Here is a 16850-nt window from a genome sequence, read left to right on the forward strand (position 1 = left end):
TTGTTTAACCTTTATTTAACCAGGTAGGCTAGTTGAGAACAAGTTCTCATTTGCAACTGCGACCTGCCCAAGATAAAGAATAGCAGTGTGAACAGACAACAACACAGAGTTACACATGGAGTAAACAATAAACAAGTCAATAGTAGAAGAAAAAAAAGAAGAAAAAAGAGAATCTATATACAATGTGTGCAAAAGGCATGAGGAGGTAGGCAATAAATAGGCCATAGGAGCGAATAATTACAATTTAGCAGATTAACACTGGAGTGATAAATCATCAGATGATCATGTGCAAGTAGAGATACTGGTGTGCAAAAGAGCAGAAAAGTAAATAAATAAAAACAGTATGGGGGTGAGGTAGGTAAATTGGGTGGGCTATATACCGATGGACTATGTACAGCTGCAGCGATCGGTTAGCTGCTCAGATAGCAGATGTTTAAAGTTGTTGAGGGAGATAAAAGTCTCCAACTTCAGAGATTTTTGCAATTCGTTCCAGTCGCAGGCAGCAGAGAACTGGAAGGAAAGGCGGCCAAATGAGGTTTTGGCTTTAGGGATGATCAGTGAGATACACCTGCTGGAGCGTGTGCTATGGGTGGGTGTTGCCATCGTGACCAGTGAACTGAGATAAGGCGGCACTTTACCTAGCATAGCCTTGTAGATGACCTGGAGCCAGTGGGTCTGACGATGAACATGTAGCGAGGGCCAGCCGACTAGAGCATACAGGTCGCAGTGGTGGGTGGTATAAGGTGCTTTAGTAACAAAACGGATGGCACTGTGATAAACTGCATCCAGTTTACTGAGTAGAGTATTGGAAGCTATTTTGTAGATGATGTCTGTGTGTGTGTGTTTTATATGTTAACAGTGTGCGTGTGTGTTTTAGATGTTAACAGTGTGTGTGTGTGTGTTTTAGATGTTAAGAGTGTGTGTGTGTTTTAGATGTTAACAGTGTGTGTGTGTGTGTGTTTTATATGTTAACAGTATGTGTGTTTTAGATGTTAACAGTTTGTGTGTGTTTTATATGTTAACAGTGTGTGTGTGTTTAAGATGTTAACAGTTTGTGTGTTTTAGATGTTAACAGTGTGTGTGTTTTAGATGTTAACAGTGTGTGTGTGTGTGTGTGTGTGTGTGTTTTAGATGTTAACAGTGTGTGTGTTTTAGATGTTAACAGGTTGTGTGTTTTATATGTTAACAGTGTGCGTGTGTGTTTTAGATGTTAACAGTGTATGTGTGTGTGTGTGTTTTAGATGTTAACAGTGTGTGTGTGTGTGTGTTTTAGATGTTAACAGTGTGTGTGTGTGTGTTCTAGATGTTAACAGTGTGTGTGTGTGTGTTTTAGATGTTAAGAGTGTGTGTGTGTTTTAGATGTTAACAGTGTGTGTGTGTGTGTGTGTTTTAGATGTTAACAGTATGTGTGTTTTAGATGTTAACAGTTTGTGTGTGTGTTTAAGATGTTAACAGTTTGTGTGTTTTAGATGTTAACAGTGTGTGTGTTTTAGATGTTAACAGTGTGTGTGTGTTTTAGATGTTAACAGTGTGTGTGTGTGTGTGTGTGTGTTTTAGATGTTAACAGTGTGTGTGTGTTGTATATGTTAACAGTGTGTGTGTATTAGATGTTAACAGTGTGTGTGTGTTTAAGATGTTAACAGTTTGTGTGTGTTTAAGATGTTAACAGTTTGTGTGTTTTAGATGTTAACAGTGTGTGTGTGTGTGTTTTAGATGTTAACAGTGTGTGTGTGTGTGTGTGTGTGTGTGTGTGTGTGTGTGTGTGTGTGTGTGTGTGTGTGTGTGTGTGTGTGTGTGTGTGTGTGTGTGTGTTTTAGATGTTAACAGTGTGTGTGTGTGTGTGTGTGTGTTTTAGATGTTAACAGTGTGTGTGTTTTAGATGTTAACAGGTTATGTGTTTTATATGTTAACAGTGTGTGTGTGTGTTTTAGATGTTAACAGTGTGTGTGTGTGTGTTTTAGATATTGACAGTGTGTGTGTGTGTTTTAGATGTTAACAGTGTGTGTGTGTGTGTGTTTTAGATGTTAACAGTGTGTGTGTTTTAGATGTTAACAGTGTGTGTGTTTTAGATGTTAACAGTGTGTGTGTGTTTTAGATATTAAGAGTGTGTGTGTGTGTTTCAGATGTTAACAGTGTGTGTGTGTGTGTTTTAGATGTTAACAGTGTGTGTTTTAGATGTTAACAGTTTGTGTGTTTTAGATCTTAACGGTGTGTGTGTTTAAGATGTTAACAGTTTGTGTGTTTAAGATGTTAACAGTTTGTGTATTTTAGATGTTAACAGTTTGTGTGTGTGTGTTTTAGATGTTAACAGTGTGTGTGTTTTAGATGTTAACAGTGTGTGTGTCTTAGATATTAACAGTGTGTGTGTTTGAGATGTTAACAGTGTGTGTGTTTTAGATGTTAACAGTGTGTGTGTTTGAGATGTTAACAGTGTGTGTGTTTTAGATATTAACAGGGTGTGTGTTTTAGATGTTAACAGTTTGTGTGTGTTTTAGATGTTAACAGTGTGTGTGTGTGTGTGTTTTAGATGTTAACAGTTTGTGTGTTTTAGATGTTAACAGTTTGTGTGTGTTTTAGATGTTAACAGTTTGTGTGTGTGTGTGTGTTTTAGATGTTAACAGTTTGTGTGTGTTTTAGATGTTAACAGTTTGTGTGTTTTAGATGTTAACAGTTTGTGTGTGTTTTAGATGTTAACAGTGTGTGTGTGTGTGTGTGTTTTAGATGTTAACAGTTTGTGTGTGTTTTTGATGTTAACCGTTTGTGTATTTTAGATGTTAACAGTTTGTGTGTTTTAGATGTTAACAGTGTGTGTGTGTGTGTGTGTTTTAGATGTTAACAGTTTGTGTGTGTTTTTGATGTTAACCGTTTGTGTATTTTAGATGTTAACAGTTTGTGTATTTTAGATGTTAACAGTGTGTGTGTGTGTGTGTGTGTGTGTGTGTGTGTGTGTGTGTGTGTGTGTGTGTGTGTGTGTGTTTTAGATTTTAACAGTGTGTGATTTAGATGATAACAGTGTGTGTGTGTGTGTGTGTGTGTGTGTGTGTGTTTTAGATTTTAACGGTTTGTTAGTTTTTTGTGTTTTTTGTGTGTTTTAGATGTTAACAGTGTGTGTGTGTGTGTGTGTGTGTTTTAGATGTGAATAGTGTGTGTTTGTTTTAGATGTTAACAGTGTGTGTGTGTTTTAGATGTTTACAGTGTGTGTGTGTTTTAGATGTTAACAGTGTGTGTGTGTGTGTGTTTAAGATGTTAACAGTTTGTGTGTGTTTAAGATGTTAACAGTATGTGTGTTTTAGATGTTAACAGTGTGTGTGTGTTTTTTTAGATATTAACAGTGTGTGTGTGTGTGTGTGTGTGTGTGTGTGTGTGTGTGTGTGTGTGTGTGTGTGTGTGTGTGTGTGTGTGTTTTAGATGTTAACAGTGTGTGTGTGTTTTAGATGTTAACAGTGTGTGTGTTTTAGATGTTAACAGTGTGTGTGTTTTAGATGTTAACAGTTTGTGTGTTTTAGATGTTAACAGTTTGTGTGTGTTTTAGATGTTAACAGTTTGTATGTGTTTTAGATGTTAACAGTGTGTGTGTTTTAGATGTTAACAGTTTGTGTGTGTTTTAGATGTTAACAGTGTGTTTGTTTTAGATGTTAACAGTGTGTGTGTTTTAGATGTTAACAGTTTGTGTGTGTTTTTGATGTTAACAGTTTGTGTGTTTTAGATGTTAACAGTGTGTGTGTTTGATTGTGTATTTTAGATGTTAACAGTGTGTGTGTGTGTGTTTTAGATGATAACGGTTTGTTAGTTTTTTGTGTTTTTTGTGTGTTGTAGATGTTAACAGTGTGTGTGTGTGTGTGTGTGTGTGTTTTAGATGTGAATAGTGTGTGTTTGTTTTAGATGTTAACAGTGTGTGTGTGTGTGTGTGTTTTAGATGTTAACAGTGTGTGTGTTTTAGATGTTAACAGTTTGTGTGTTTTAGATGTTAACAGTTTGTGTGTTTTAGATGTTAACAGTGTGTGTGTGTTTTTTTAGATGTTAACAGTGTGTGTGTGTGTGTGTGTGTGTGTGTTTTAGATGTTAACAGTGTGTGTGTTTTAGATGTTAACAGGTTGTGTGTTTTAGATGTTAACAGTGTGTGTGTGTTTAGATGTTAACAGTGTGTGTGTTTTAGATATTAACAGTGTGTATGTGTGTTTTAGATGTTAACAGTGTGTGTGTGTTTTAGATGTTAACAGTGTGTGTGTATCATATGTTAACAGTGTGTGTGTGTGTGTTTTAGATGTTAACAGTGTGTGTGTGTTATCTCTAGGTGCTGACCTGCCTGGTCTGATGGACCTCGAGTCCCTGTATCGTGGTGTGGAGCAGAGAATCAACCAGACCCGAGCCCAGAGACAGAGGAGACAGAGTCCAGAGAGAGCCTACAACATTGAGGTCTTACTGGGGGTGGATGACTCCGTGGTCCAATTCCATGGCAAGGAACACGTCCAGAAGTACCTGCTCACGCTCATGAACATCGTAGGTATAGCACACTCACAGAGAGGTACGCACACACACACACACAAACAGAGGCACACACACACACACTCCTTTGCAAGAAAGAACTGTCCAATATGGCAGCTAAAATGAAACAGTACACTCACAGAGAACTAGAGACCAGGGCAGAGAACTAGAGACTAGGACAGAGAACCAGAGACTAGGACAGAGAACTAGAGACTAGGGCAGAGAACCAGAGACTAGGATAGAGATCTAGAGACTAGGGTAGAGAACTAGAGACTAGGACAGAGAACTAGAGACTAGGGCAGAGAACCAGAGACTAGGATAGAGATCTAGAGACTAGGGTAGAGAACTAGAGACTAGGACATAGAACTAGAGATTAGGACAGAGAACTAGAGACTACGGCAGAGAACTAGAGACTAAGACAGAGAACTAGAGATTAGGACAGAGAACTAGAGACTAGGATAGAGAACTAGAGACTACGGCAGAGAACTAGAGACTAAGACAGAGAACTAGAGATTAGGACAGAGAACTAGAGACTAGGACAGAGAACTAGAGACTAAGACAGAGAACTAGAGATTAGGACAGAGAACTAGAGACTAGGACAGAGAACTAGAGACTAAGACAGAGAACTAGAGATTAGGACAGAGAACTAGAGACTAGGACAGAGAACTAGAGATTAGGACAGAGAGCTAGAGACTAGGATAGAGAACTAGAGATTAGGACAGAGAACTAGAGACTAGGAAAAAGAACTAGAGATTAGGACAGAGAACTAGAGACTAGGACAGAGAAATAGAGATTAGGACAGAGAACTAGAGACTAGGATAGAGAACTAGAGACTAGGACAGAGAACTAGAGACTAAGACAGAGAACTAGAGACTAGGATAGAGAACTAGAGACTAGGATAGAGAACTAGAGACTAAGACAGAGAACTAGAGACTAAGACAGAGAACTAGAGACTAGGATAGAGAACTAGAGACTAAGACAGAGAACTAGAGATTAGGACAGAGAACTAGAGACTAGGATAGAGAACTAGAGATTAGGACAGAGAACTAGAGACTAGGAAAAAGAACTAGAGATTAGGACAGAGAACTAGAGACTAGGACAGAGAAATAGAGATTAGGACAGAGAACTAGAGACTAGGATAGAGAACTAGAGACTAGGACAGAGAACTAGAGACTAAGACAGAGAACTAGAGACTAGGATAGAGAACTAGAGACTAGGATAGAGAACTAGAGACTAAGACAGAGAAATAGAGATTAGGACAGAGAACTAGAGACTAGGATAGAGAACTAGAGATTAGGACAGATAACTAGAGACTAGGAAAAAGAACTAGAGATTAGGACAGAGAACTAGAGACTAGGACAGAGAAATAGAGATTAGGACAGAGAACTAGAGACTAGGATAGAGAACTAGAGACTAGGACAGAGAACTAGAGACTAAGACAGAGAACTAGAGACTAGGATAGAGAACTAGAGACTAGGATAGAGAACTAGAGACTAGGATAGAGAACTAGAGACTAGGACAGAGAACTAGAGACTAAGACAGAGAACTAGAGATTAGGACAGAGAACTAGAGACTAGGATAGAGAACTAGAGATTAGGACAGATAACTAGAGACTAGGATAGAGAACTAGAGACTAGGATAGAGAACTAGAGACTAGGATAGAGAACTAGAGACTAGGACAGAGAACAAGAGACTAGGATAGAGAACTAGAGACTAGGACAGAGAACTAGAGACTAGGACAGAGAGCTAGAGACTGGGACAGAGAACTAGAGACTAGGATAGAGAACTAGAGACTAGGACAGAGAACAAGAGATTAGGACAGAGAACTAGAGACTAAGACAGAGAACCAGAGACTAGGATAGAGAACAAGAGACTAGGACAGAGAACTAGAGATTAGGACAGAGAACTAGAGACTAATACAGAGAACCAGAGACTAAGACAGAGAACCAGAGACTAGGATAGAGAACTAGAGACTAGGATAGAGAACTAGAGACTAAGACAGAGGACCAGAGACTAGGACAGAGAACTCAAGACTAGGGCAGAGAACCAGAGACTAGGATAGAGATCTAGAGACTAGGGTAGAGAACTAGAGATTAGGACAGAGAACTAGAGACTAAGACATAGAACTAGAGATTAGGACAGAGAACCAGAGACTAGGATAGAGATCTAGAAACTAGGGCAGAGAACTAGAGACTAAGACAGAGAACTAGAGATTAGGACAGAGAACTAGAGACTAAGACAGAGAACTAGAGATTAGGACAGAGAACTAGCGACTAAGACAGAGAACAAGAGACTAAGACAGAGAACCAGAGACTAGGACAGAGAACTCAAGACTAGGGCAGAGAACCAGAGATTAGGACAGAGAACTAGAGACTAAGACAGAGAACCAGAGACTAGGATAGAGAACAAGAGACTAGGACAGAGAACTAGAGATTAGGACAGAGAACTAGAGACTAATACAGAGAACCAGAGACTAAGACAGAGAACCAGAGACTAGGATAGAGAACTAGAGACTAGGGCAGAGAACCAGAGACTAGGATAGAGATCTAGAGACTAGGGTAGAGAACTAGAGACTAGGACATAGAACTAGAGATTAGGACAGAGAACTAGAGACTACGGCAGAGAACTAGAGACTAAGACAGAGAACTAGAGATTAGGACAGAGAACTAGAGACTAGGATAGAGAACTAGAGACTACGGCAGAGAACTAGAGACTAAGACAGAGAACTAGAGATTAGGACAGAGAACTAGAGACTAGGACAGAGAACTAGAGACTAAGACAGAGAACTAGAGATTAGGACAGAGAACTAGAGACTAGGACAGAGAACTAGAGACTAAGACAGAGAACTAGAGATTAGGACAGAGAACTAGAGACTAGGACAGAGAACTAGAGATTAGGACAGAGAGCTAGAGACTAGGATAGAGAACTAGAGATTAGGACAGAGAACTAGAGACTAGGAAAAAGAACTAGAGATTAGGACAGAGAACTAGAGACTAGGACAGAGAAATAGAGATTAGGACAGAGAACTAGAGACTAAGACAGAGAACTAGAGACTAAGACAGAGAACTAGAGACTAGGATAGAGAACTAGAGACTAAGACAGAGAACTAGAGATTAGGACAGAGAACTAGAGACTAGGATAGAGAACTAGAGATTAGGACAGAGAACTAGAGACTAGGAAAAAGAACTAGAGATTAGGACAGAGAACTAGAGACTAGGACAGAGAAATAGAGATTAGGACAGAGAACTAGAGACTAGGATAGAGAACTAGAGACTAGGACAGAGAACTAGAGACTAAGACAGAGAACTAGAGACTAGGATAGAGAACTAGAGACTAGGAAAAAGAACTAGAGATTAGGACAGAGAACTAGAGACTAGGACATAGAAATAGAGATTAGGACAGAGAACTAGAGACTAGGATAGAGAACTAGAGACTAGGACAGAGAACTAGAGACTAAGACAGAGAACTAGAGATTAGGACAGAGAACTAGAGACTAGGATAGAGAACTAGAGATTAGGACAGATAACTAGAGACTAGGATAGAGAACTAGAGACTAGGATAGAGAACTAGAGACTAGGATAGAGAACTAGAGACTAGGACAGAGAACAAGAGACTAGGATAGAGAACTAGAGACTAGGACAGAGAACTAGAGACTAGGACAGAGAGCTAGAGACTGGGACAGAGAACTAGAGACTAGGATAGAGAACTAGAGACTAGGACAGAGAACAAGAGATTAGGACAGAGAACTAGAGACTAAGACAGAGAACCAGAGACTAGGATAGAGAACAAGAGACTAGGACAGAGAACTAGAGATTAGGACAGAGAACTAGAGACTAATACAGAGAACCAGAGACTAAGACAGAGAACCAGAGACTAGGATAGAGAACTAGAGACTAGGATAGAGAACTAGAGACTAAGACAGAGGACCAGAGACTAGGACAGAGAACTCAAGACTAGGGCAGAGAACCAGAGACTAGGATAGAGATCTAGAGACTAGGGTAGAGAACTAGAGATTAGGACAGAGAACTAGAGACTAAGACATAGAACTAGAGATTAGGACAGAGAACCAGAGACTAGGATAGAGATCTAGAAACTAGGGCAGAGAACTAGAGACTAAGACAGAGAACTAGAGATTAGGACAGAGAACTAGAGACTACGGCAGAGAACTAGAGATTAGGACAGAGAACTAGCGACTAAGACAGAGAACAAGAGACTAAGACAGAGAACCAGAGACTAGGACAGAGAACTCAAGACTAGGGCAGAGAACCAGAGACTAGGATAGAGATCTAGAAACTAGGGCAGAGAACTAGAGACTAAGACAGAGAACTAGAGATTAGGACAGAGAACTAGAGACTACGGCAGAGAACTAGAGACTAAGACAGAGAACTAGAGATTAGGACAGAGAACTAGCGACTAAGACAGAGAACAAGAGACTAAGACAGAGAACTCGAGACTAGGATAGAGAACTAGAGACTAGGATAGAGAACTAGAGACTAAGACAGAGAACTAGAGACTAAGACAGAGAACTAGAGACTAGGACAGAGAACTAGAGATTAGGACAGAGAACTAGCGACTAAGACAGAGAACTAGAGACTAGGACAGAGAACTCGAGACTAGGATAGAGAACTAGAGACTAGGATAGAGAACCAGAGACTAAGACAGAGCACCAGAGATTAGGACAGAGAACTAGAGACTAGGACAGAGAACTAGAGACTAGGACAGATAACTAGAGACTAGGGCAGAGAACTAGAGACTAGGATAGAGAACTATGGATTAGGACAGAGAACTAGAGACTAGGACAGAAAACTATCCACATGGATCCACAGGAACTATGTAACCTACAGACAGGCAGAAAGACAGCAGATTCCCTTCTTCCCCCTGCATGTTTCCACCCAGCAATCAGCCCAGGTAATCCACAGTCTGTCTGCCTGCCTGTCTGCCTGCCTGCCTGCCTGCCTGTCTGCCTGCCTGCCTGCCTATCTCACTGTCTGTCTTTCTGTCTCCTCTATATGAATATGATGGGATTTCAAATATTTTCTGTGTGTGCTTGCGTGCATGTGAGCGACAGAATGGTCACAGGCTAGTGAAACCTGTCGTCTGCCCCAGCTCTCACACAATGTCCCTTCAGATGTTATGTCATGTGTCACAATTGGAATGATGCAAAGCCAGCAGACAATATGATTTAGGACACAACAAAGAGCTTAGCCCAGCACTTGCCTCCCAGGAGTGTGTGAGTGTGTGTTATTGGGAATGTGGCATGTAGAATTGAATCTCTGAAAATTAAACCTGATCTGAGAGTAGAGAGAGATTGTGTTTGTGCGTGTCTGTGTGTGTGTACATGCATGCACGTGTGTGTTTTTGTCGAGCATGTGTATGTTTGTCGTGTGTGTGTGTGTGTGTGTGTGTGTGTGTGTGTGTGTGTGTGTGTGTGTGTGTGTGTGTGTGTGTGTGTGTGTGTGTGTGTGTGTGTGTGTGTGTGTGTGTGTGTGTGTGTGTGTGTGTGTGTGTGTGTGTGTGTGTGTGTGTGTGTGTGTGGCCTTTGTGCAAAAAGCAGCAGACAGGTATCAGAGATTTCTATCAGAAACAGCAGCAGTTGTTTTAGTAGTTGTTTTAGTCTGTACTCCGGTGTTGTGAAAGAACAGCAGCCCCTCCACTTTTGACTCCCTGTTGTAGATATCTGTAAGACACTCTTAGAGGGGAATGCACAGCCATATTGCAGGCACCCTTCTCATCTAGAGACAGAGACAGAGAGATTTTTAACAGCGCATTCAGAATAAATTACTGAAAAACCCGATAAACAGTAAATAAATAAGCAAAACAACCTCCCACGCATGGCATCTATGCCACTTTCTTCTTGAAAGTTAACTTTGCTCACTTTAGGATCGTCTCGCTCTCTGTCTCTCTGGCGGTAGAGTTTACTCAGGACTTGGAGCTTTGCTTTTTAACTTTTTTACATGAGGTATCTCCATGAGGTATCTCCATGAGGTATCTCCATGAGGTATCTCCATGAGGTATCTCCATGAGGTTTCTCCATGAGGTATCTCTATGAGGTATCTCTATGAGGTATCTCTATGAGGTATCTCCATGAGGTATCTCCATGAGGTATCTCCATGAGGTATCTCCATGATGTATCTCCATGAGGTATCTCCATGAGGTATCTCCATGAGGTATCTCCATGAGGTTTCTCCATGAGGTATCTCCATGATGTATCTCCATGAGGTATCTCCATGAGTTTTCTCCATGAGGTATCTCCATGAGGTATCTCCATGAGGTATCTCCATGAGGTATCTCCATGATGTATCTCCATGAGGTATATCCATGAGTTTTCTCCATGAGGTATCTCCATGAGGTATCTCCATGAGGTATCTCCATGAGGTATCTCCATGAGTTATCTCCATGATGTATCTCCATGAGGTATATCCATGAGTTTTCTCCATGAGGTATCTCCATGAGGTATCTCCATGAGGTATCTCCATGAGGTATCTCCATGCATCAAAGTAAGTGAAGCAAAGAGAAGCTCAGAGTAGGAGTTCTGATCTAGGATCAGATTTTCCCTCTTATTCATTATGATTTAAAAGTCAAACTGACCCTAGATCAGCACTTCTACCCTGAGACTAATACTGGTGTGGAGATCCAATGGATGCTATTACCTCAGCCTTTGATTAGGCAACATGGCTCCATACCTTCAGTGGCTTCCATTGAGGCCTTATTGTCAGGATTCCAAAAGTGGTGAGTGAAGGAGTCAGGCGCAGAGAGCAGGGTAGTTCAAAAAGGACGTGGATTTAATATTCCAAAATACCAGAGAGACGGTCACGCCACACACACAAGGGCGCGTAAAGTCCCAGTCCAAACAAACAGGACTAAACAGAATAGGAACAGACACCACAAGAATGAACGAAACACCACAAACAGAAAAACAAGCCCGCACAAAAGTCGGCGGGCCAACTGGGTTTAAATAGCCCACAATCAAACCTAAACACAAAACAGGTGCAACAAATCAGACACAACTAAATGAAACAGAAAAGGGGATCGGTGGCAGCTAGTAGGCCAGCGACGACGACCGCCGAGCGCCGCCCGAACGGGAAGAGGCACCATCTTCGGCGGGATTCGTGACACTTATTCTATCTAGGAACATGGCTACGCTGAAGAGGCTCTCTTTCTTTCTCTCCTCATCATTGTCCAAGGCTGCCAGGGTCAGATCATAGAGGCTCTCTTTCTTTCTCTCCTCATCATTGTCCAAGGCTGCCAGGGTTAGATCATAGAGGCTCTCTTTCTTTCTCTCCTCATCATTGTCCAAGTCTGCCAAGGTCAGATCATAGAGGCTCTCTTTCTTTCTCTCCTCATCATTGTCCAAGGCTGCCAGGGTCAGATCATAGAGGCTGTCTCAGAGCAGAGAAGACTGTGTTATCTTAACCTTTTGTTGTCTGTGAGCTTTGTGTGTGTGTGTGTATGTGTGTGTGTGTCTGTGTGTGTGTGTGTGTCTCTGTGTCTGTGTGTTTGTGCGTGTGTGTGTGCGTGTGTGTTATCTTCCTCTACCAGGGAAGCTTGAGGGTACAATATACTGCAGGCTGTGTGAGTGTGTAGAGTATTTTTTATCTTGCTTTTATTCAGTCCTTTAGCAGGCCATGCTTTCCGCTAGATAGTACTTAAAAGTACCTTGAGAAGTACACAGAGAGAACACTCTCAACCCAAAATGGTTTATTGTTTACTCCATGTGTAACTCTGTGTTGTTGTCTGTGTCACACTTTATCTTGGCCAGGTCGCAGTTGCAAATGAGAACTTGTTCTCAACTAGCCTACCTGGTTAAATAAAGGTCAAATAAAATAAAATATAAAATATACAATTCCAGTCCTGTTGATTTCCGCTGCTCCCCAGTACGTACTGTATATCCAGGTATACATAATTCATCTGAAAAACCAGTATATTCCACGTGAAGTGGTCACCCTTACTCTAAGTAGCTTAGCCCACGAGTGACTCAGAGCTATAGCCAGCCTGTCTCTCTCTTGTTATCTATAAGAAGTCTGTTAGGACCCCCAGCCGGTCGGGGGCCCCCGACCCAATTATTATCCTTTTAATATATCTTTTTTTTAGGAAGTAAGTCAGGATCTCTTTTGAGAGTTAGAATAGTAGAATACACATGTGGTTGTACATCAGAAGTTTTCCTCTTGTTATGTCCATCACTGACAGTCAATCAATTAACCCATGCCAGCTAAAATGTTTTAGATTGGTAGGTTAGTCTAGCCAGCTATCTTGACTTGTAGTAATCATGGCCGAATACCAACTGGGTGAAGGTCACGTGCCCAGGGGTCCTAACCTTCAGGGTCCTGACCTCCAGAGGGCCTCCATTGATTTTTTTAGTCACTCTCACTCAGATATCATATACACACGTGGGCAGAATTGCAGAAAAGTTGCTTGAAAATTGCAGCATTTCCTCTACACCCCATGGTAACATTTCCTCTACACCCCATGGTAACATTTTCTCTACACCCCATGGTAACATTTTCTCTACACCCCATGGTAACATTTTCTCTACACCCCATGGTAACATTTCCTCTACACCCCATGGTAACATTTTCTCTACACCCCATGGTAACATTTTCTCTACACCCCATGGTAACATTTCCTCTACACCCCATGGTAACATTTTCTCTACACCCCATGGTAACATTTTCTCTACACCCCATGGTAACATTTTCTCTACACCCCATGGTAACATTTCCTCTACACCCCATGGTAACATTTTCTCTACACCCCATGGTAACATTTTCTCTACACCCCATGGTAACATTTCCTCTACACCCCATGGTAACATTTTCTCTACACCCCATGGCAACATTTCCTCTACACCCCATGGCAACATTTCCTCTACACCCCATGGTAACATTTTCTCTACACCCCATGGCAACATTTTCTCTACACCCCATGGCAACATTTCCTCTACACCCCATGGCAACATTTCCTCTACACCCCATGGCAACATTTCCTCTACACCCCATGGCAACATTTCCTCTACACCCCACGGTAACATTTCCTCTACACCCCATGGCAACATTTCCTCTACACCCCACGGTAACATTTCCTCTACACCCCACGGTAACATTTCCTCTACACCCCATTGTAACATTTCCTCTACACCCCACGGTAACATTTCCTCTACACCCCACGGTAACATTTCCTCTACACCCCACGGTAACATTTTCTCTACTAATAAAACAGACACTAGTTCATCCAAACAGATCAGTCACCATCTTCTGATATTCCAAGAATACACAATAAAGTTTGATTTTCACATCACATAAAGTACAGGGTCCATATCAACTAGATTCCTCATCACTTTAGCAAGGTAACAACTACTATAAAAACACAACATGTAAAAAGTGTTGGTCCCATGTTTCATGAGCTGAAAAAAAAAAAATTCCCAGAAATGTTCCATACGCACAAAAATATTATTTCTCTCAAGTTTTGAGCACAAATTTGTTTACATAACATTTTCTCTACACCCCATGGCAACATTTCCTCTACACCCCATGGCAACATTTTCTCTCCATTCTCTCCACCGCCATTACTTCATGTAGGGGTCAATCTGGGGTCAGCTAAAGGTCAGGAAGTCACGGTGGACATTGAGAGGGAGAGAAAGAAATGGAGGGAGAGGGAGTATGAGAATGAGAATGAGAAGGAGAGACAGTGGGAGAGGGAAGAGAGAGAGATAGGGGTCAGAGATGAGGTGGGCAGTCTGTCAGTCAGCTCCCACGGAAACCTCTGAATCCTGTCTGTAGAGTTCAACTAGAGTGTTTACCTCCTACTCCCTTCCCATGTTAATCTGGTTCTTCCAAATCCTCCTTTCTTTCTCAATAGCATCAATTGATAAATTCTAGTGTGGTTTGGTTTGTCAATGACCAACCAATTGAAGAGCCCAGAGCTTGTCCATTAATGAACAAACACACACACACACTCTAGGCCCAATCAGCAACAAGCTGCCCCCAGAGAGGAGAACAGAGGTGAACAACATGACTGAGAAATGCAGTTCATTGATCAGCTTTTTAAATGGTCCATGGGAAATGAAGAGGAATGTACGGGTGATACCTGAATCAAAAGATCCCTAACCCCCCCACCTCTCTCGCTCCGTGCACGAGTCACATAATCACCAACACATACACTCTCACATAATCACACGGCCAAGGGCAGGAGGACAGGGAGCGTCAGTGATGCACAATATTCCTCCCTAAAGTCTGTCAAATTCCACTGTCTGAGAGAGAGAGACCATTCCATTGTGACATCCATTGTGTTGTAATCTCTTGCATATGAAGTGTCTGCTTAATGATACTGTATCAACCCAGAGGACACTGTTTCCCTGTCTAACTGATGGGAGACCTTTACACTGACAGACACTGTTTGTGATGAGCGAGATGGCTGGATGGTGTTAATAATCAACTCATCCACTCTAATATGAGTGCTGTGTGTGTCTGTGTGCTTGTGAGTGGGTGTGGGTGTGTGTGTGTCCGTGTGTGTCCGTGTGTGTCTGTGTGTGTATAGGTGTGTGTGTGTCAGTGTGTGGGTGTGTGTGTGTCCGTGTGTGTGTGTGTGTGCATGTGTGGCTGATTAAGCTAGCCTGGCTGTGGTGGGTGCTAATGAATGCATCATGTCCAAGTTAAAGGCCTGCGTGGTAACAGAGAAAGGCCATCAGGTAATAATAGGGAGAATGGGACACATCTGTGAGCAGCAGACTCTGAACTAACATTCTGAACTAACACTCTGAACTAACACTCTGAACTAACATTCTGAACTAACACTCTGAACTAACACTCTGAACTAACATTCTGAACTAACACTCTGAACTAACACTCTGAACTAACACTCTGAACTAACACTCTGAACTAACATTCTGAACTAACATTCTGAACTAACACTCTGAACTAACACTCTGAACTAACATTCTGAACTAACATTCTGAACTAACACTCTGAACTAACATTCTGAACTAACACTCTGAACTAACATTCTGAACTAACATTCTGAACTAACACTCTGAACTAACGTTCTGAACTAACACTCTGAACTAACATTCTGAACTAACACTCTGAACTAACATTCTGAACTAACATTCTGAACTAACACTATGAACTAACATTCTGAACTAACACTCTGAACTAACACTCTGAACTAACGTTCTGAACTAACACTCTGAACTAACATTCTGAACTAACACTCTGAACTAACATTCTGAACTAACATTCTGAACTAACACTATGAACTAACATTCTGAACTAACACTATGAACTAACATTCTGAACTAACATTCTGAACTAACATTCTGAACTAACACTCTGAACTAACATTCTGAACTAACACTCTGAACTAACATTCTGAACTAACATTCTGAACTAACACTCTGAACTAACATTCTGAACTAACATTCTGAACTAACATTCTGAACTAACATTCTGAACTAACACTCTGAACTAACATTCTGAACTAACACTCTGAACTAACATTCTGAACTAACATTCTGAACTAACACTCTGAACTAACACGCTGAACTAACATTCTGAACTAACACTCTGAACTAACGTTCTGAACTAACGTTCTGAACTAACACTCTGAACTAACATTCTGAACTAACACTCTGAACTAACATTCTGAACTAACACTATGAACTAACATTCTGAACTAACATTCTGAACTAACATTCTGAACTAACACTCTGAACTAACATTCTGAACTAACACTCTGAACTAACATTCTGAACTAACACTCTGAACTAACATTCTGAACTAACATTCTGAACTAACACTCTGAACTAACATTCTGAACTAACACTCTGAACTAACATTCTGAACTAACACTCTGAACTAACATTCTGAACTAACACTCTGAACTAACATTCTGAACTAACATTCTGAACTAACACTCTGAACTAACATTCTGAACTAACACTCTGAACTAACACGCTGAACTAACACTCTGAACTAACATGCTGAACTAACATTCTGAACTAACACTCTGAACTAACATTCTGAACTAACACTCTGAACTAACATTCTGAACTAACACTCTGAACTAACATTCTGAACTAACATTCTGAACTAACACTCTGAACTAACATTCTGAACTAACACTCTGAACTAACATTCTGAACTAACATTCTGAACTAACACTCTGAACTAACGTTCTGAACTAACACTCTGAACTAACATTCTGAACTAACACTCTGAACTAACATTCTGAACTAACATTCTGAACTAACATTATGAACTAACACTCTGAACTAACATTCTGAACTAACATTCTGAACTAACACTCTGAACTAACACTCTGAACTAACATTCTGAACTAACACTCTGAACTAACACTCTGAACTAACATTC

General features: G+C 41.0%; 1 protein-coding gene across 2 annotated transcripts in view; it reads left to right on the forward strand.

Annotated features, from left to right (window-relative positions):
• Window positions 1-16850, forward strand: part of LOC139581445 (A disintegrin and metalloproteinase with thrombospondin motifs 2-like) — a 228267-nt gene that overhangs the window by 171104 nt on the left and 40313 nt on the right. For both annotated transcript variants that reach the window (XM_071411213.1, XM_071411214.1), the window contains exon 4: window positions 4295-4500. In XM_071411213.1, the coding sequence (XP_071267314.1) occupies window positions 4295-4500 (206 nt within the window). The remainder of the gene's footprint in view (window positions 1-4294; window positions 4501-16850) is intronic.

The sequence above is a fragment of the Salvelinus alpinus genome, chromosome 7, assembly GCF_045679555.1.
Source record: "Salvelinus alpinus chromosome 7, SLU_Salpinus.1, whole genome shotgun sequence".
NCBI classification, from domain to species: Eukaryota; Metazoa; Chordata; class Actinopteri; order Salmoniformes; family Salmonidae; genus Salvelinus; species Salvelinus alpinus.